The following is a 21,096-nucleotide window of genomic DNA, read 5'->3' as shown; positions in this document are numbered from 1 at the left end:
TGAAACAGACCTCTGCCCAGCACATGTGTACTGGAGATGTCTTTCCACCATTGCTGTGGCACTGTGATATCCAGGCACCTGGCCTCAGCAGCAAGGAAGCAGGAAAAACTGTGAAGCCACACATTACAGCTGGCTGCTGCTGGCTCCAGACTCTTACACAGTCCCAATGTGCCTCATCAACTCTGTTCAGCAGGATTTGAATGCTTTCCTTCCTCTGTTTCATCATATAGTTAAGGGTGCTGGAAGATGTTTTTACAAAGACAAAACACAATTTAAGCTAAGATTTGTTTATGTAGGTCCACTGTCAACTGGCTTTTCCTCATCTTTAGATTAATTATGCCTGTATTTTTGAAGGAAAATATAAGAAAAATGTTTATCAGGGAAAAAACTCAACTCAGCAGAAATTATTCCTTTAATTTTAAGTGCTAGCAGTTAATACTGTGGCTGTTGCTCTAGAGAAAGGCCATATGGACCCTGGAAAATCATAAGATAACTGGGGATTAGCCATCCCCAACTACCAGAAAATTGTCAGCTCCAGTCTGTTTCTCTAGCAGTTGGGATGCCAGTACCAGATCAACACTGTAAAGGGCTCTTTTCCACACCCATCCTCCCTTTAAACAGCTGTGATATACAAAGCTGCAGTTGGCTGGTGTGATAAGCCTGAACTCTCAACAAGGCCAAAGATCAGCTTTTTCCTATAACTCGGACTCTCTCAGGACAGACAGACTTCCTGCTTTGACAGGCTCTCCCTGTGCAATACCAAAGTCAGTGTTCAAATCTGTTCCTGAAGGCTATACAGCTGATACTTGGCCAATCTTTTTTTGTTCTCCACTTAGATAAGGAGTACAATGGTTGAACTCATTCAAGTGAAGCAAAGTGATACAAAACACACAGCAAGCACCACAATGTGTTAGGAAGTGCACTGAACACTTCTTCCTCAATAAAGGTACAAGATACAGAGTCCTTTACTGACAGGGAAAACTATAAAAGCCTTTTAAAATTTTAATACTGCACCATTTAGTATTTATATAAGGCATAAAAGTTAGTTTGGAAGTGATCAAGACTGTTTCAGTACTGCTGCCAGTACCTTCTCTTATTTTACTGCTTATTTTATTGCCATTACTGCAGCAATCTCAAAGCCACTTTTTTAACTGAAAAATACATCTTTAACTACCTTGCAAAAGTTTTGGAGTTGTTTGCCTTTCAAAAATAGTGCCTCTGTGATAGATGAAATAGAAGTTCCTTTCCAAGTTGCGATCAAGCTGAACTTTAAATTTAGACTACGTGAACACAACATGCAAACTTCCTGAGACAGGATGTGTTGATTATAGGAAGTATCAGGTTCTGTGCCATGGGGAAATGTTAAATCTCAGGTTTTAGCTGCAAAACCTTAGAGCTCTTTAAGAATGTGCTGTGCTGACAATGCTTCCTTTCAACCCAGAGGGCAGCATAGAGGAGATTAGTATTGTTTTCCTGAAAGTGACATGTTAAAACAGTTCCACTGAGCATCCTTGATTGTGAAAAGCTGTGCATTTATTACCAACACAGATTATATTAGAAGATTTTACTACAACTAGGTAGCGGATAGAGCAGTGGTTTACCAATAGCAACATCATATGGTATTGCTATATGGATAATGCTGTTCTAACTTCTGCAGGCTGCTTATGATACATATTCTTAATGCTTTTACACCAGTGAACACAAATGAGGGTGTTTTCAAGTTGCTCTTTAAGTTTAACTCAAATCCATTTACAAGCTGCGCATTTCCTTCCCTTCTCTGTGCTCAGATGCTTCCTCATGGCTCTGGGTCGCATGCATGGGAAGCAGGTTTTTCCACAAAAGAAGGTGTTTTTCCACAAAAGAAGGTGTTTTTCCACAAAAGAAGGTATTAGCACTCCTCAGCACAAGAGCTTGGTTAAGACAGTGTGTGTGTATCTGACCCTATCTCAGAAAACCCAAACCAAATGTTTTCTCTGGATGTGTGACCTACAAAAATACTTCAGCAATCTTCAGTGTATCTGCCTTCTTACGTGAAGACTGTATTAATTGTGTAGATCAATTCTAAAGTAATAGTAGCACAAAATGCAATGATCCTGTGGCAGGGCTAGCTATTCGTAACGGGCAGCTCTTCCACCCACAGCTTCCCAAGCACTAACTCCTGATGTGCCTGTGGTCTCACAGCAGTCGCGTTGCACCAGGGATGGCTGAGCACAGCACTCCAGGAATGCACTGACTCCAGCACTTGCATTCACTAGCTCCAAAGGTGCAAGAGAAGGTGACACTGACTCACTCAAAGCCAAGTGGAGCAGAAGACTGACCAATACCCAGTGCCTTGTCTGGGCTCTGCTGGCCCTGGAACAGGCAGGCACACCACTGTGCTCTGCAATGTACCCCATACACCCATCTGTGCTTGCTTCTACATTACTTGCCAAAGTTTATTACGTGTTATGAATATTTTTTCTAAAATTATTATATTCAGCCCAAGCCTTGACAAAAGGCATTGAGTGCATTCAGTACACAACACTCTGACAGATTAAGCCTCAGCATTTTTCCTACAGATTTCCTCTTCCTTACAGACTGGAAGAGCAGATACGTTTCAGAAGGACCTAGCCTTCTTTTTACACTGCTTTAAAAGTTAGTATGTTTCTGATTTTTGTTTGTTAGCACTTCATAAAAGACAATAAAAAGAAATATGAATAAGCAAAATTGTAAACCTAAAAATATGCTCTTACAACATGCATAAAGATTTTAGTCTTATATATATAGCAAAACAAGCTCCTGAACAGCATATCCCTTCTCATTCATATATTTTGGGAGCCACATGAAGATACACTGACATTAGAAAGATTGGTCATGATGTTAACCTGTATAACCAAATCCACTGAATTATTAGCCATGCCTTAAAGATTACCACTTTAGATAGAACTAACACCACTCCTATAGTTTTAAGTCATCTCAATTTTAGTATGACAAAGAACATGCATTTAATTTCTTCTCATGTATTTGAAGGGCTTCTACCTTCCCTGAAGTGGAAAAAATAAATTACCCATTCTAGTTTCCCATGACCAAGAAACACAAGAGCATTGCAGATGCAGGTTAATGCTTACAGATTTCTGCTTCTTTTATGTTGTTATTTCTGTCATTGATTCCTCTTTGTATTTCGTCCAGCCAGAGAAGCGCTGATTCATCTTGAGATTCCTGGAAAAAGGACAGTAAAAAGCTTGAAGAAACAGAATAACAAGAGTTGTCTCAATATACTGATACAGCTCCAATATACAATCTCTGCAAAGCCATTGAACACTAAAACCAATTTGACTGTTTAAAATCGGAATGAAACACACTCATATACTATTTGGTAACTTGGAAAAGATCCCGTTCAGATACAAAGCTCTGAAAGTTTTGATGTGTAAAAGAACAGGAGAATTTGCTGACACTGCTGGCATAGAATTCATCCTACTAAAGATCAGTAAAAATTGAAACATTTTTATTTCCATGATATGTCAGCAAAATAGTCTGAGTCACATAAAATCCCACATTATCAGGCAGCACTGTGACAGTAGGAGAGAGTAGCAGAAGACTGCAGGAAGTTGGCTTTCTTTCAAAACCCTTATTTGGAAAGGATCCTTGTATATATCTAAGTACATGTTACATTAGAAAATAACAGTGAAAACTGACATAACAACACAGCTCAGGTTTAGTAATGATGACTTAGCTTGTGCAAGTATTTCTGTAATTAAGCAGCAGAGTAGGGATCTCTCTTCTTACAGGCTAAAAGTGCATGACATTAAACCCCAGTTAAAATAGAAGGTGCAGTAAAGTGGGCTCAACATCCCTGCTAACCGACCCTACTGCCCAGGCTCACTGGTGATACCAGCACTTCAGCAGATAAAACAGGGTTAAAGTAATATTTAAAATCTAATCCAGTAGGTGGGGGGGAAATTCATGCTAAAGAGGAAATAGGAGTGCCAGGCCTATAACAGACTAATGATGAGAGAGGCTGTAATGTATTGATTGACATTGTTCTAGGATAATATAGACACAAATATTTCAGGAAAAAAAAACTTGCTAGAAACACATTCAAGCTAAAAGAGTGGGGACAAATAAGCAACTTTGCAATGAGTATCCCTGGTTAAGCACTGAATCTCAGGCCAAAGATCTAATAAATCTGATATCCACAGAAAGTACAAAGAGAAAACAGGGTAAAAAAACCCTAAAGACATGCTCTTCTTTGCATCATCTATGTAAATAAGGTAGCAGAATACATAAATAACATGAAGTGTTGTCAGACAATCACAGGACAGTGGACACACACTGCTTGTTTTTCTACCAAGTGAGAGTTAAGAGTTAGCATTTGAGAGAATGTGTAATAAATTTCCAAACTGCCACTGAATTTTGAGAAAAGCATTGAGAAACTGAAAAGAATTCCTCATCTGGTATCCAGATTTTACACATTAAATACAAGAACAGACACAAATACTGCTCTGAAGCCACGTACAGTTTATGCTGAGCCTCACAACTAGCCTGGAAGCCAGACCAAGACTTGGGCTAGTTTTGCTTGCTGAAAAAACCTGTTGTTATTTGGCAATGAAGGGGGGAAAAAAAGGGAAAGAAAAAAAAAAAAGCCAGGCAGAGAAAAAGGAAGGGATCAACAAAACAGCAAATGAAAATAGGGGAAAGGTTTTAGAAGCTGCAGGCTGTGGAGGGGTGGAAACCATCTGAGTGGAGGCAGTAGCTGGATCGAAGGAGCCAGACAGCTTACAGTGGGTAGGGAGGCAAAAGGCAAAGCAGAATGCAGTTTTCCTAAGGCATGTTTGTATGTGTGGCTTCTCTCCATCTTCGCCTTTTGTTAAACTGAGATCATCACACTCTTCTCCAAGCCTGGCTTTTTCCTGGAGAAGGTTACAGAGTTCAGCCATTGACATTTTGGTCTCTGAATGAGACCCTTGAGGATTGATTTTTCCAGAAAACACCTTTTTACTCCAAATATCTGTATGTATTAATTTCAGCAGAACCCTGCACATCAGCTTCAGGCTTGTGGTAAATTAGGAGTTAAATTGCTGCTGTAAAGCAATTTTATCTCTGTGTTGGGCTGAGGCTGAAACTGAGTCGTGTGCATATTTGGATACGTCACACCCTCTTGCTGTAGCAGACAAAGAACAAATTAGCTCCTTACCATAAACCTCATGCTTACAGGATGCTTCTGGAGGACAGATCAATCATTCTTTAGTCCCTTACAGAAGGGAAAAAGCCCCCACAAAAGACCTCTCGAGATGAACTAGCGCAGCACTATCATTCAGCTAGCTGGATTTCACACACTACAATGAAGATACTGTTTTTCACTGGACTGCTCTCTCTTACAGCCAGTCTTTGCACTACAGGTGAGTCTTCCTTTCTGTATCCATTCCATATTTTAGTAAATAATACGGGCTTTTGACAATGGAATTTCTTTACCAGCTGCAAACTAAAAGTTGTACAAGCATCACTACAGAAAACTACTCTAGGATGTCTCCTTTTAAGCAGATTTTTATTTTTTCATTTCAGTGACACCTTACCTCTCCCAGTCATTTTCTGTAAAGAATTTAGGGGAACTTTCTGCACTTACTGAAGACACATAATTTATCTAGTATTTTTGTAATTATATGATAATTTTAAACCTGTAGAGTCTTGTGTTACAACTTCACAGATGGTGTTATTAGAAGGAAATGCTCAGATGACTATTGTGATAAAAATAACTAAAGGAAATGATCAAATAACAAACCTGGTTTTTTTCTTTTCTAGAATTAGAACTGTTTTCAAACCAAGCTCATTTTGAAAGCTGGTATACATAAATATTTTTTTAATAAATAAATAAATAAATAAACACACGCACACACACACACCTGCCCATGCAGGCACACATATGACTTTTAAAGAGTGGTTAAAACTAGTTTTCTAGAGTAACCATCAAAAAACCACTAAAAATGATGCAGTCTACTAATTATACTAATTATTATTTTAAAACATTCTACTGTAAATCCACCAGTAAGCATTAATAAAACTGTTTTCCATATTTTATTCAAATATGGAAAGGTAAAAAAAGTCCAAACATTTTCATCCATATTTCAGTTTGCTTCTGAATTCCAGTTTCATGGTGCATGCTCTAGGCTTTACAGTACGGAATTTTGCATTAAATGCAGCCAAGAAAACTAAACTGACACAAATACTTACACAGCTGCTTACTGCGCAAAATTTATCTTACAACACATGGCTTCAAAAAGCATTTTGAAAACATTTGTGCTTCATGTGGAAATGTCAATGTCTCTACAAATTTCTCTACTAAAGATTCAGGAACAGGCATTAATAGAAGTGATATTACTGGTTTTGCCCACATGCTGGCAATATTTTCTCATGGAATGTTTTCCTGCTGCTTGGAAAGTTTTATTCACTTCCCAGTAAATTACACCTAATACCTGCCCAAGCATTTGCTTTCAGTTCTCAAGACACTGCCCTTGCTCAGGTATGAGAAGCTGAAAAGATCTGGTTTGCTTTAGTCAGAAGCTGAAGAATAACAATTTCACATGTGAGACCAAAGAAAACAAGTGTAATTTCAGTTTTCTAATTTGAAAGCTTTAGTCTGTGTTAGACTAGATAGGGCTTTTTGCATCTTTTGCAGTCATGCATTTCATACATGAAGTGAAAAGGACAGTAACAGTGTTTGCTTTGGACATTCTGATCAAGCCTAAACCAAGACTGCTTATATTATGAATGACCAACATTCCTACTACTGGAAAAAACCCTCCACTGGTCATAAGCATTACAGAAGTGTCTGATATTTTTCACCAAAGATTACTGAAAACACACAAAATGCAGAAAGATGAGCTAATACTACATTAATGATGAATTTTCAAGTGCGTATGAAATGGTAAATGAAGACTGTTGTCCGTACATTTGATATGAACACCCAAAGCAGAATGTCACCAAATCTTTTAAACTTCTATTGCTTTTCACATGGAGATGGTTATACTTCTGTGTTCCTGAAGGTGAGTTATAATGTTAATACAGTAGTTTGTCCTTTTTAACAATTTTAACTCTGTTTTATTTCTAAGCTTCAGAATTTTCACTGAATGGGTCTGCAATTAAAACAGTGTCTCTTATCAAAACTTTTCGTGGAATTTCAGCAAGAGACTATGATTACATCCCCCCTTATGCTATAGAAGGGGAGACAACAACCATCCATATCAGAGAAAACAAATGCACTTCAAAAAAGTCGAATGACTCCACTCTAACAGAAGTGAACAACACCACTCTAGAGTACCTGACCAGCTCTCTGAGCACCAAGCTAATACCTGCTGTCTACCTCAGTGCAGTTTTATTGGGTGTACCATCTAATGCCATCATTTTGTGGATGCTACTCTTCAGGATCCGCTCTGTGTGCACTGCCGTCCTCTACACAAACTTGGCTGTTTCAGACTTGCTCTTCTGCATCATGCTGCCCTTCAAAATAGCCTACCACATCAATGGGAACAACTGGATATTTGGGGAAACCATGTGTCGAATGGCCACGGCAGTGTTTTACGGCAACATGTACTGCTCCATTCTGTTGCTCACGTGCATCAGCGTCAGCCGCTACATGGCCATCGTTCACCCCTTCACCTACAAGGGCCTCCCAAAGCGCGCCAATGCCATCGCCGCCTGCGCTGCTGTGTGGGCCATCGTCTTCTTGTACATGCTCCCGCTTGGCATCATGCAGCAAAGCTATTATGTGAAGCAACTGGACATTTACACCTGCCACGACGTGCACAGCGCCTGTGAAACCATATCTTCCTTCCAGTTCTACTACTATGTGTCCTTAGCGGTATTCGGGTTTTTGATACCACTTGCAACTATCGTGTTCTGCTATGTCTCAATTATACGAACACTCAAGACTCATGAATGGTTCTGGTATGTAAAAGTCAGTCTTTTGATTCTTACCATCTTTGCTATTTGCTTTGTGCCGAGCAATATTATCCTTATTATCCATCACATCAACTATTACTATTACAATACAGATGGGTTGTATTCTTTTTATCTAATTGCTTTATGTCTTAGCAGCCTAAACAGTTGTCTTGATCCCTTCCTTTATTTTCTGATGTCAAAAATTAGAAGCCAATCCAATATTTATCTAACAATGGTTAAAATATCCAGGGAAAGATGAATTTATTTCTATTACTGGAATTATGATTTTGTATAGTATTAACCCAGACAGCAACAAATCTCAGGCGTGACATTTATACTTCAAGTAAAACATGTCAGAAAACACAATCTCAGTTAAATTTACCTCCTCCCACACAAGGAATATCTCCAGAAATACACTTCTCCAGCTCTATAATTTTATTACATGTATTGCAACACCTGTGTGCCTAGATTCAGGTAAGTAGCTCTGCACCTCCATTTCTTTCTGAGATCACTTTTTGGCCATGGAGAAACTGCCAGAGTATCAGTCACCACAGCTTCTAAATACCAGAAGAGGAATCAGCATTCAAACAGCACTTTTAGGGCAATTCATAATATTTCAAATTAGCTCTCAGCCAACGATCACTGCAGAAACAGTGATACAAAACCAAGCTTTTGGCCTAGTGAAAATGGGAACAAGTAAAAGCACTTCCTACATGCCTTGGAGCAGTGAAGAGCAAACACTGCCCTGGATGTTGGAAATAGAGTCCCCATAGGTTCACAGAACAGTAAATCTACAGCCGTGGACACAGAACCTGACTCTTCCAAGACTACCTCTCCTATGAGGCTGCTTAACCAGCTTTGCACTGGAGACTTGTTCTTCCACTTCGTCAGCGCCTGCACTCCCCTAGCCCGCAGGGATTGCTGGGAGCTAACCCTTATCAGTGTGAATCCAGGCATGTGTTACTCTTGCTTGGTAAGCAAAAGCGGGAAGCTATTTTGTAGTATTCTCTATTTCCACATCCTCACAGGAAATACCTACAGTGTTACAAATCCTGCAACTAGTTATTATTGATTGTTAGTAAAACAATGGGTCAACTTTTACCTTTACAGAAACCCAAAACCTACATATATACTAAGTTTCTAGAAAATTAGCTCAGTGGTTGTCATTTGAATTTGTAACTGCAGCATGGAAGTGATGATAAAAATGTTTTATGTTGTTTTGATAATACTATTGTAAAAAAACTTGACTTAAATAAAATAAGCTTCACTAGAAAATGCCTCAGGGGAATTTGCAGCCTGGTGAGGCTCCCTTTCTTCTATTTCTTCTGGCTCTTAATTTAAGATAGTTTTAATCCTGCCATTCCTTCAACATACACAAGAACAAATTTTAAAGATAATTCTAAAATAATTCAAATATGACACAACTATTGAAAATATCAACAAGGTGAACCTAACTAAAACCTCTGTACCTATCACATAAAAAATCCTACAACCAAATGTAGCAATTTGGTCCATCTGTTTAACTTCTCAGTTATCCACAATACACTCCCTTAACACAAGGTTTCTCTTCGCCAGGACCTGAATGCATTTGGTTTGAAAAGGCCTTCACAACTGTTAAAAGCTGTGATTTAAGAGTTACAGGACAAAATAAGTTCCAGGTTTGAGTTTTCAGTTTCAAGCAAGGAACAAATAGGTCAGATCTGAGATAAGGACCTATAACAGGTTCTGGTAGATTTGGGTGCAGACTCTACTCCCCCAAATTACCAGAGCTGTGGGGAAGTGACAGCAAGCTATTTAGAGTAAGTGAGAAGGTTTGACACACGTTTTTCCAGATGCTGGGGCAGGAAGTTTATAGGGAGACCTATCTGATCCTTGTAAATCAAATACTTCCTTTTACCACAGCTCACTCTTAAAACACGCTAAACACAAATTAAGACAGATCTGCTTTATAAACAGGGATCAGAAAAAGAGGAAAATAGACGTCAAAAATTGCACTACCTTTTCAATTGTGTCTGGATTTTTTTTCTTTAAGGAAATGTCAATCAAAATAACTTCTTTACCTAAAGAACGGTGACATCTATTGATTGATCACCGTAAAGAGTAAGTACACATCCGAGTATTTCTTTTGGGAGCACCATGTCTTCTCCTCTTCTGAAACAGGAGTAACACTAAGTAGTTGTCAAAAGACTGCAAAACCAAAATAGCTCAGAAGAGAAAGGTCAGTAGAAGTCTCTAGGAACATCAAACATTTCAGAGTGAGAAGATTTCAAAGAGATTGTACAACTTTGTTCCAAAATTTGGAAACACTCATTTGTTTCCTATGAGCACATTCACACCAGGACAGGAGTGGGCACCAGGTTTGCATCTGGGGAGCACTGGGACAGCTGGCAGGAGTGAGCCAGGGTAGAGCTGCTGTGTGCAGGTACCTGTGGGCTATAGGTCTCTGCCTTGGGGTCATCCTGACTCACTGTGCAGCCACCACCCGCACTGCGCACAAACACTGGCCCTGGCTTGTCCAGGACAGGTGAAGTCAGAATGCACAAAAGCCTCCCCAGCACACATGGTGAGGAAGAAGGCTTTTCAGCACTGAGGGCTCAGTGAAACCAGCCCTTACCTGGGAACCCTAGTGAGAAATAAACTTGTGCAAAGACCTTTCAAAAGTTCTGACAGCAGATTACAGAAACACATGGTTTCACAGCAGGTACCACAGAGGAGGTGACAAAAATGCTGGAAGATACTTTACAAGCCAGGGTTTGCAGACTTTCCCCAGCTCACCATGTTACATTAGAGACACTGTGTGAATTTTGTGTTTTCCAGACACTGGACATTTTAACTGCTGTGCTAGTAGCTTTAGCTAATCTTGTGTTCAGTCACATCCTGCAAGCTGCTAGGCTGATCTTTGTTTATGCTTCCCAGAGCCATAATGCTGTATGCTAACGAGGCCACTGCTTTTGGGGAAGCAGATAGCAACATCCTGCTGAGATAGGTTTAAACTGAAGGCACGTAGAAGACCATCACCTTGTTATTGCATGATAAAACTGTAAAAGAAATACGTACAAAACACCACTGCAATAAATCAACTTAAGCAAAGGAGACTCCTCAAAATATTTCCCAGAGATTTGTTAAGTAATACCATAATTGTGACTTTTTTCTGGCAAAAACCTCAATTTCCATCCATACTGTAGCTATCTGCCTGACACAGTCCTGTAACTGTATCCTTACACAAATTCATAACTATGTGAGGATTGCTGCTGCCCATATTTTGTAATAGCTGCAACAACCTAGTAGAATTAAAATGAGATTACACCAAGTCAGTAGCAAGACATAAGCAGAATAAGTCTTAAGTTTAATACATTGAGAATTAATCCATTTTGCCAGTCAGAATGTTGTAGTGCAAAATTACTTAGCGCCAGTTTGTCATCACTGGCTTATTTACAACCGCACTGGCAAAGCTAATGCAAACATCGGGGCAGCAGGACAGGGACACAGAAGCAAGTGAAAAGAATTGGCATTTCACTTCTCACAAAAAACAACAGTAAAAATTCTAACCTTGCATTTCTGTGCTTTGGCATGGTGCAGAACATCCTGACAATGCCTTGCATTTACTGGTCTCACATCTTGCAGCTTGGCTGTGGGCAATAGCAGGGCTTCTAGAGTTTTGTCAGGATTTCCTTGGTCAACTGCTTCATTAATGTGTCCAATTGCAATGATTCCTATAAAACAGAAAAGTTATTAAAGAGGCACTTACCAAAGAAAGTTGCAACTTTTCCGATATCACGTACAAACAAAGCAGTAACATGAAGAACAGAAAAATCACATAAGCAGAGGCAGCAACAGCAGCTGATTTTAAATTATTTTTGTTCTTATATTCATTTGAAGCTATTATGCTGTACAGCTTTCTTTCATACCATAGTTATTGATATATCTGGATAAAACTCTTCCTAAAAATCAAAATTACCCTTGACAAAAAAAGGAGAACAGATTTCCCTATTTTCTGGGCAGAAGCACCTACATGAAGCTTAAGAAAAAGTTGGGTATCACATATAAATATGTTGACTAACATATTGGCTCACAGGGCTGAAAATTTTGTTCTCAAGTGATTTTTGACCGCATTACTTGAAACTCCAATTTGGACAAATATATAGATACTGCACTTCCAGCTATAGCATTACATAGCAATTAACCTTCTTCATTGTAATGTCACTGTTAATAACCAATCTGACAATTGTGACCAGTGGCACTCAGTACTTCAGTCAGGAAGTAACAAGGCCCAGTGTATTTAATAAAACCTTAACTCATTTTCTTCCGACTGGGCCAAGAAGTGTCAAATCAATTTTCTCCTACCCCTGAACAGTACTGAAATGCACTGCTTGTGGTCCCTAAAGCAACCCCAGAAAGGCATCAGTCAAGGGTTTCACCATCACCTGTGAGGGATGACATCCCTGCTCCCGATGGACTGTCTCTCAACGGTGTGTGGTGTCTCCAGACCCACCACAACCCACCTGGTGAGGTCACAGATCCAGGTCATCATAAGGCTTGGGGAAGGAGCAATTTTTCCAAAGTGGTCCCAGAGAGGAACCATGCAGTTATGGGACCTGCTTATGGAAAGAGAGGCCTCCCTTCTTCCTCTTCTCTCTGCCCATCTGCCCTCCCCAAACATTCCCAGGTAGAGGTCGGTGTCACTGGGACCAAGTGCAGCTATTTTGGTCCTGAAGACTTTCAGTGCTACTGCAAGGTCTCTTCCAACTCCTACTAAGTGCAGAGGTTCAGACAAAAAAGTGACTCTGCCAGTCAAATAAACTGTTCAGCACCCCACCTTGCCAGAGGGCACATGGCAACCACTGGACTAGGTTTAGGAAGCAATAATCCAGCCAGTTTTAGAAATTCTGCAATATAAAACCTCCCTTATCAGTATGAAACAGCAGCATGCATGACACTAATGACAGCACAGGAAGGGCATGAGCAGCCCGTGTCTTACAAAGGCTCTCAAACTGCACTGAGGCAGATTCTGAAATGGCAGGCAGTCTGAAAGCTGCCTCTCATTTCCTTGCTCCAGCAAATCTGGCATAACTCGATAGCCTCAAATTTCTATATGCAGTGGAAGAATTCAGTGCTTTATCTTTTTTGAAGACCAAATGACCAGCTATCACATTTAATATAACACCACCCTCTTATGGCAATATAGTTACATTCAGCTTCAAAAATAAACTCTAAATCCATTTGCATGAGAACATGTGGGCATAAGAAGCTACTCTCGAACAGGAAATCAACTTACAGGAAATCAGATATTTGCATTGTCTAACTTCTTACTAACTCCCTTGTTGAAAACAAGCACTTGGAATAATCTACACAATAAAACACACTTTTCCATGGAACACTGCCTATAGTTTCCTCCCCTATGTCCCAATATGGTCTTTGCTTACAACTGCAAAATCCCCAAAGTGAGACCACCCAGGGCTGGAAGATACTGCCAAGCAGGCAGAACCATGGCATTTTTAACACTGCAGAAGGCAGGCACCCTATGGTATCTTTCAGCCATCTGAAACAAACAGGAATGTTTCAAGGACATTTAAAGATCATGAGGCTTTCAACATTTTTAAGTGCTCTGCTCTTTTCAAGAGTGTCTGAACAAGGCCACTCAGTTCACAGATTTACATACCAAAGACCCGACTATGACCTCTTTGGGCAATGTGGAGGAAGATTTACTTACTTTCATTTTCTTCTTGAATTTGCATATTAACCATGTCAATGCAGTTCTGGATATCATTCCAGCTTAAATAATCTTGGCCTTGAGATGAAGCCTCTGACTTAATACACAACAGTGTATCAGCATAACTATAAGAAGACATAAAATACGTAAGTGTATTTCATATACAAGATAAAATGCCGTAAAGAGTTAGATGTATCATCCATCACTTAGTGGCTACTATTTTTTCCAATGACTGAATTTCAAAAACTCAGCTCTTGCCAGAAATTATGCAGACATGCAAGCTCCCTGTTCTACACATGCACTTCAGGATCTGAAGAAATGTCCTGTACACTAATTCAGAGAACTTTTCTTGGCTACATGGCATGATGACAATACATACATACAACTTGCTGTATGGTGCAACAGATAAATGTGGGAAAAATTACAGTCAGCTTCTTGCTTTAGGAAACGATTGTTGTCTTCTTGACACTAATTCAAAGACCAGAATTTCAGTCAGTAGTATCAGGTAGTAGCACCTCCTGCTACCTCAGTGTGGAAGATAATGAGCCATGTGCAAGGGACTGAAAAAAAAAAATTATGCCAATCTTCCCACAGCTCAAGATCCTCCAAGCACAGACTCTGTAGCCTGTGTCTGCTCTTCCTAGAAGGTTCACAGATCAGATGAGCTGGAAACCTTTGCAGTAGCGCAAATTTATGTGTACGTAAGTTAAATAATTTTCATATTCCTGAATCAAGCACAGAACTGCCAAAATATGTCAGATCAAATACGTGTCTTCTATTTCCATCAGAAGCCTGAGGAATGAATGACTGTTAGAAAAAAAAAAAAGAGATTCATCATTTCCCAATCTAATTTGTCTTTCCAGCATTTAGTAGCCTGCATTTAAGGGCTTCCGAAGCTGGAGACTGTGTATCACTTTAATAGTTGCAAACAAGGCTACACTCTGTTAATTTACCTACTCTAATTTAAAATCTTATGTATTATTGAGGAATGAGCCGCAGTACATGTTTTGCAAGATGACAGCTTTTTTAAAAAAATTAAACTTTGTATTTGATAGGGTCCAATCTTTTCTTTATTAAATTCTCAAGAATCCCTAAACAACTAGAGTTATTAGAAGCTGGTAACTGATTCTATTAACCTTCTCCACAACATGCACAGTTTTGGAGACCTATGACATATTTCCCCTAAATTCTCTCTTCCAGAAAACACATTCCCAACAAGTTCATCTCTTCTGATAGAAAGCCATTGAACAGCATCTCCCTCAATGAAGTTTTTCTAGCTCTATTTCTTCCTGTTTTGTGAAAATCAAAGCTTCCTGTGATATTCTACGTATGGTTGGCAGCACAGGTTAACGTAATGGCATAATAAAATTTTATTTAGTTGTTGAGTCCAATTAATTCCTACTGTTTCATCTGTATTGACTGGCAGCTTAATCTAAAGATTGGGTCAGTAACATTACAAGAAATGCAGCACTTGGGACACTTTGGGGCCATTTCTGTGTGTTTATAATGTTGCTTCTCTTGCTCACAAGCACCACAAGCAGCGGCAAAGTAGCAGATTAGTTTTGCACCATCTTATGTCATTCTTCTCTCTCTCTAACCAAAACACTGGCCTCTTATTCCTAATCTGACTGCCTTCCTTCCAGCTTTAAGACACCCAGCAAAGGCCACTCTCAGATTCATATCCCCAGGCAACCTAGTGAAGACCTTCAGCTACTGTGGTCTCTTTTGCCTACTAATGTCTTCCAGAATCATGTGGAGACTTCCACTGCCTGTGCCAATACAGGAACTGGTCCACATACCCATGCTCTCCCTTACACACTGGGGGCGCAGGTCTCTCACAAATGGTCGTGTTGCCTGATTTTTTATTGATAGACAAGAGAGCAACTGCAGTAGCAGCACATGTCTGTGATAAGTCAGGCAGGTGACAAGGCGAGCAGCTGGCAGCCAAATGAAGGCTATAATGTAATGCTGAACGCACGTGTATGCCACAGCATTGTATTCACCTTTCTAGCAAGCAAAAAAGGGCTTGGCCAGGGCTTAAGGGATTTTCTGGACCCTGAGGCAGTAAACACTATCTCGTTCCAAAGACCATCTTTTAGAATTGCAAAGTGGTTAGTGATTAACAGTTTCCAGCTACAATTGTTTCATGTTTTAGTGTCTGCAAAAGTTCTTGTCAGATCTTCATGTTTGCTTTCTGAGGATATTTTCCCTGCACCTCACACATCTACAGCCTTCAAGGCTGTGTTACTGCTTATATTTAGATACAACTAGTTCAGCAATTGTCACATGATCCCTTATTAATTTAAAACAGGCATGTTTATCTTGCAGCTCTTTCAACTTCACAGCCACAACACAGGACAGCCCACCCAGTAAAATGCCTGCGTATTTTTTTCAGAAGTTGCCAAGTCTCATCCAGACAAGACAAAAATGAACCTTTACCGTTGCAAGTTTTCCAGATTATTGAAGCCAATGCATGGGTCTCTGAGATGATTCTTTATCATTAGGATGTCCTTATTTTCCAAGGTCTGGTTTAGCAACACAACTGCTGACAACATTTCTACTGCAATAGACAGTTCATCATGTGCCAGGTAGTTCTGTGGGACAATAATGTACTGCAGTCAGGGAGCTAAATAAGTAGTGTAACAAATTTGATTTACACACTCTAGATACCATTGAGGAGATGGACTTTATGTAAGAAGCCTGGAAAGTTTCCTAGTCACAGGCATGCAAGACTGACACAACAGTGGTGGTGAAGCTCACTGGGTTTCTACATCCCATCCAGTCTCTGCCTTTCCTTCTTTTGCCCCACAATCCCATCTCTTCTGGTCTTACTCATAACAGGGGATTACTTTTCTACACAATATATAAACCAGAGTTAGTCCTCATTCAGAGCATGCAACAATTAAAAAAAGTCAGTTGATTTGTTGCAACACAAGAGCTCAGCCAGACTGAAGTGTGGCAAGAAACAAATTCTGCAATTCAATATTGCCTTTTCAACCAAAACGATTCATGCAAACCCTAACACCATGGCAAGAGAATTATGTCTGATTTTACACAACTATATGCTATGTTTGTGCTCTTTCATGGTCTGACTACACAACATCAACGAGCAGGTTGTAAGCTTTTCACTCTTACCACAGCATTCTGTTGTTGGAGGTGGAACAGCTCAGTCTGAAAGACAGCAGCAGCAAATGAGTGAACAACAGGCAGCTGTGCCTTGGGTTTCATCAGTGCAACCAGTGTTTTACTAGGATCACAGTTACGAATTGCTGTATTGATATTGTCAACCGCTATAAGTTCTAAAGAACAGCAGGGAAAAAAGCTTATTAATTTTAATATGCTGTTTGCTCTTCATGCCATGTAGATGACAACTAGGTTATTACAAAGAGTATAATTTGCTGTCATAAGAGAAAAAAACATTTTTGTGAAATTTTTCAAGACATGACTGCTGAATGTTGCAAAAAGAGTGTCTATTCAAACGTATGCAGCAAATAATTGACTGGAGGAGTTTAAAATTTCTGGGCTTTTAGAAATGAGAGACTGCTTGTTTTACCTTTGACACAAAACAAGTAGCTGACCCCACCCTAGCAAAGAGAAAGATCTAACTCCTCCCGGATGTGCTTGCAGCAGGTACTGCTGTGGATGTCAGCTCCAGCACCTCAGTCTTGATTCACCCCAAATGCTCCCTTCCTTCTGCACCACGTTTCCTCTCTCACCTCCTCCTTTAGCAGGATCTAATTGAGTTAGCTAAAACAGGCTAGTACCTGAAGTACCAACAACATTATTAGTGTCTATTTCAGGAGGCCTGGTAGAAATCAGCCAAATATGTTGGAGGGGTGGGATTTTCTGCCAGAAAATCAGTAGCTGAACTGATGGAAATCCACATGCTATGGTTTCTAGAACTTCCTCTGCATGCCAGCACCTGTTTGTTTGTCTGCCAATGTGGAAGATCAGTCATTACAGGCACTGCCATCTAGAAATGAATTCCTTTGCTACAGCTCAAATTTTAATTTAAACAGACCACAATAGAGAGATATGAGGGTATGAGTGTAACCCCTTTTCAGCACCTGAACAACTTGCCTGCTCTGCTTTTTGCAGAACTGACTTTGTCAGAGGTTTGAAGCCCAGCAGAAAAATGCTGAAAAACACTTCCCACTTGGGCAGCTGCACAAGCATTACAACATCCCTCAGCTTAGTCATTGCCACCGTAATTGCACACCTGGAGGAGTCACCTCTGAAGAAACCCAGGCCAGGACACACCCAGGAACACAGTGTACAAGGCACCACTCTGATCCTGCAGAAAAGGGAAGCAACCTTGAAGATTAGAGCACACGTGGCCAAATGAAGAATAGCAATTATGCAAATGCCTCTTTTCATCAATAAGTCCTACTCCTCTGCCTTATCATATGGCTTTTCTGCGTACTGTTACCCAGGGAACATTTTTACTCACCACTGACTGCCCAAATCTGAGACAAGACTACTTGCACAGATGACACCATCCACAGTTCATGTATACAGCAACATTCAGAGCTTATCATACAACACAAAGGCTTGGAAAACCTTTTAGCCATGCCCAGCTAAAAAAAACCCCCTTGCCTCTCAATTAATTTTCTCTGAAACATGGTCATACCAGGCCACATTTTTCCTGAAGACTCACTCTATTGGCTTTTCATAAAGTTAGAAACCAGGAAAGGCTCTCACAGCTACAGCATGCATGCTTTTTTTAAAGAAAAGAGCAAAGAGGAAAAGAGTCAAGGTCCACAAATGGACTAGACTACTTCTGCAGCCAATAACCAAGGTACTGACTTCTAGTTTCGAAACCCAGCATGCAAATTGCAAAACATACTTTACATTGCTCACAGTCCTATAACAAAAGCCACTATTTTTTCCTTCTCAAGCCAAACATAAGAGCTGTTACTCTCCAGATTGCTGTTAATGCTTTTCACGCATCACATTTTCTTCTTCCTTTCCTTTACCAAGAGATAACTCTTTCAGAGAAAGTACTCCTCACTATAACCAATCTGAAACAGGCTAAAATTTAAGGTATGAAGTAAAATTTATCTTCTGAGTTAAGCTGACCTCACAACACAGCCTTTAAGGCACATTACAAAAGCAATCAGCCTGGATTTCAAAGCACTGGAAATAGCACCAGAGACAAAACAGCCATGCCCAGATACAGCATGAAATGACAGCAGATTAGCCAAAGGTTAACTTCCTAGCAAAGAAGTTTCCAGTCAAAAGCAGCAACACATGCACTGCAAATTTAGATCCCCCTTTCACTATATTTTTTTTACAAACTATAACTTGTGTCGTGTGGCATTCTTAACAGACTAAGAATAGGTTAGATTTAGATATATGTGTCTAAAAGTGTGAATAATTCTTTCTGCAATATGATTGCAAAATATTCTCCCATTTTAATTCTACAAGTATGGCCATTGCTCCCGAGTGAGTATTAATACTGCACTGATAAATATTTGTTCAAGCCATCAAGCCATGCATTGTTTTCAGTTTTAGCCACTGTGTTTGCCAGTGGCTCAAATGAGTTATCTCAAATAGGAGTACATCCAATGCAGCACAGATTGGTGACTTGGCAATTGTGACACTGAGAAGAAAGATTATGAGAATAAAATGCAATACATATGGTTTCATTTTGAGAAACCTTGTTTATGTGCAAGAAATGGTGGACTCAATTTGCTTAACAAAACTAAATGGTGATGGTAAAGAGTATTAAAAGAGTTACTCACTAAGCTTGTGAGCCTCAGCTTCTGCATTGGCAACACTAACTTCTTTCTGTATTTCACTTTTGTTGAGCATATTTGGAATGCCTGCTATCTAACAGATCAGAAAAACAAAATTTAATTATGTTTTTGTTTGATGGGAGATAAGAGATAAAGTCCGGTGATGGTACACTGGGATTTGATTGTACTATCACCTGTGCATCAAATACAAGGCTCAGTAAACACAGCATTAATCTTTTCCTGTGATTTTCATCTTAGTTAAAATAATAGATTTTCTCCTTAAAACCCAATTGGCATTTTAACTTGATGTTAATGATGTTAATGTTCAATATTACCTTTATTAGTACTCAAGTTATAAATAATTTTGGAAACAAAGTATTAGGGGCTGCATGTTATACCTTTAATTTTCTTCTTATGTCTTAGTAAATACTCGCAAGGATATCATGCTCTTTAGAGCAAATGCAGCTCTTTGGTGTTGATTAGTTCATCAATTATTCTCAAATCTTTATAAAACTTTTCATAAATGATGCTGAAAGGCAGAGTAAAGATAATTTATCTCTGGATTAAAACCAGCTAAAAATGTGCAAACTGACACGTAGTACCTGTTCCATTCAATTACCTGCATTTTCTGTTCTTTAGAATCACACAATTGCAATAGGTACCATGAGGAATTTTGTGGCAGAACTTCAAGTAGGCTCAGAGCAGGATGGTTCAAACCTGCCATCAGTGCCCCTTCATCTTGCCGGTCAATAGCCTCATTCACTTGGACTAAAGCTATGTGAACTGAAATGAAAACAATGCCTATAAACAGCAAATAAGGCTTTCATGGGGAAAAAAAGTCCATTGCTGTCAGCATCTCACTTTCTGTAAAAGCCAGCTAGGGTGGCAATCTTTACTTAGCGGAGAATTACCTCTTTCATGTCCAGTCCTACAAAGGGAGTCTCTGGCTCTGTGTGAGCCTGTGTGGAAGCAGTTCAACCACAGCTAAGTGGAAGCTTATGAATGAATTTTGGGCCTATACAGAAGATGGGGTCAAAATTTACAGTATTCTGCCCACAAAAAGAACGTAAGGAAACAGAGCAGGCAATAAATGATTTCATTCTGAACCTTACAGCAAAAACCACAAACAGACATTAGCTCCCCCTGCCAAAGATTAGTAGAGAAGGAATAGCATGAAAAAAACAATTGTAGGCAGGTATTAGCAACTTGTGCATATTTTACAAGTTTCCATAGAAATATTTTGTTTGTTCAGGTGGACTCAAGTTGTGTTCAGATGGAATCTGGAAGATCACGTGTTGTGTGCATATTTCCACAAGGATCCAGAATAGCTTACTGTTTATTTTATTGATATTGCCTTGAATCTCAGCTTCTGTCAGCAACTCCTCGTAGACATCTCTCTCTTCATCAGAAATTGTGCCATTCTAAGAAAACAAAATTGTTGCTAGTTCACACATAACAGTTTGCAGAGAGAAAAGCTATTAGCCGAAGTCATTAAAGTGCATCAGCTGAAGCATTTACTGAATGTATTTGTAAAGCAATTTGTTGACTTAAGTGAACTGAAGAAATTAGCACTTTGTCATAACTGGTTGAGCAGTTTACTGCTTCCTGTAAAATACTAATGTAAATATAGTATAGCATTTTTAACTATGGAGACCATTAGCTCTCATGTAAATAATTTCATATTAAATATCTGTGGCAGAGGTTATACTTTATACTCAAAAAAGGGTATTATTC

At 39.5% G+C, this 21,096-nt stretch overlaps 2 protein-coding genes across 2 annotated transcripts in view; one reads left to right on the top strand and one right to left on the bottom strand.

Moving 5' to 3' along the window:
- Positions 1–21,096, bottom strand: part of LOC309585156 (ras GTPase-activating-like protein IQGAP2) — a gene marked incomplete at both ends in the record, with an annotated part of 114,906 nt that overhangs the window by 24,685 nt on the left and 69,125 nt on the right. Inside the window, 8 exon segments of the mRNA XM_082301688.1 lie at positions 3,108–3,198; positions 11,464–11,627; positions 13,625–13,749; positions 16,064–16,218; positions 16,760–16,923; positions 19,369–19,456; positions 19,982–20,145; positions 20,696–20,783. Of these exon segments, the coding sequence (XP_082157814.1) occupies positions 3,108–3,198; positions 11,464–11,627; positions 13,625–13,749; positions 16,064–16,218; positions 16,760–16,923; positions 19,369–19,456; positions 19,982–20,145; positions 20,696–20,783 (1,039 nt within the window).
- LOC309584824 (proteinase-activated receptor 3-like) lies at positions 5,321–8,173 on the top strand (the record flags this gene model as incomplete). Its single annotated transcript, XM_082301122.1, has 2 exons — positions 5,321–5,378; positions 7,086–8,173. The coding sequence occupies 2 exons, from the start codon at positions 5,321–5,323 to the stop codon at positions 8,171–8,173; spliced, it is 1,146 nt and encodes a 381-aa protein (XP_082157248.1).

The sequence above is a fragment of the Coloeus monedula genome, assembly GCF_965178545.1.
Source record: "Coloeus monedula genome assembly, chromosome: Z".
Taxonomy (NCBI): Eukaryota; Metazoa; Chordata; class Aves; order Passeriformes; family Corvidae; genus Coloeus; species Coloeus monedula.
Note: the sequence above shows the minus strand (reverse complement) of the source record. Positions and strands in the feature narration are given on the sequence as shown.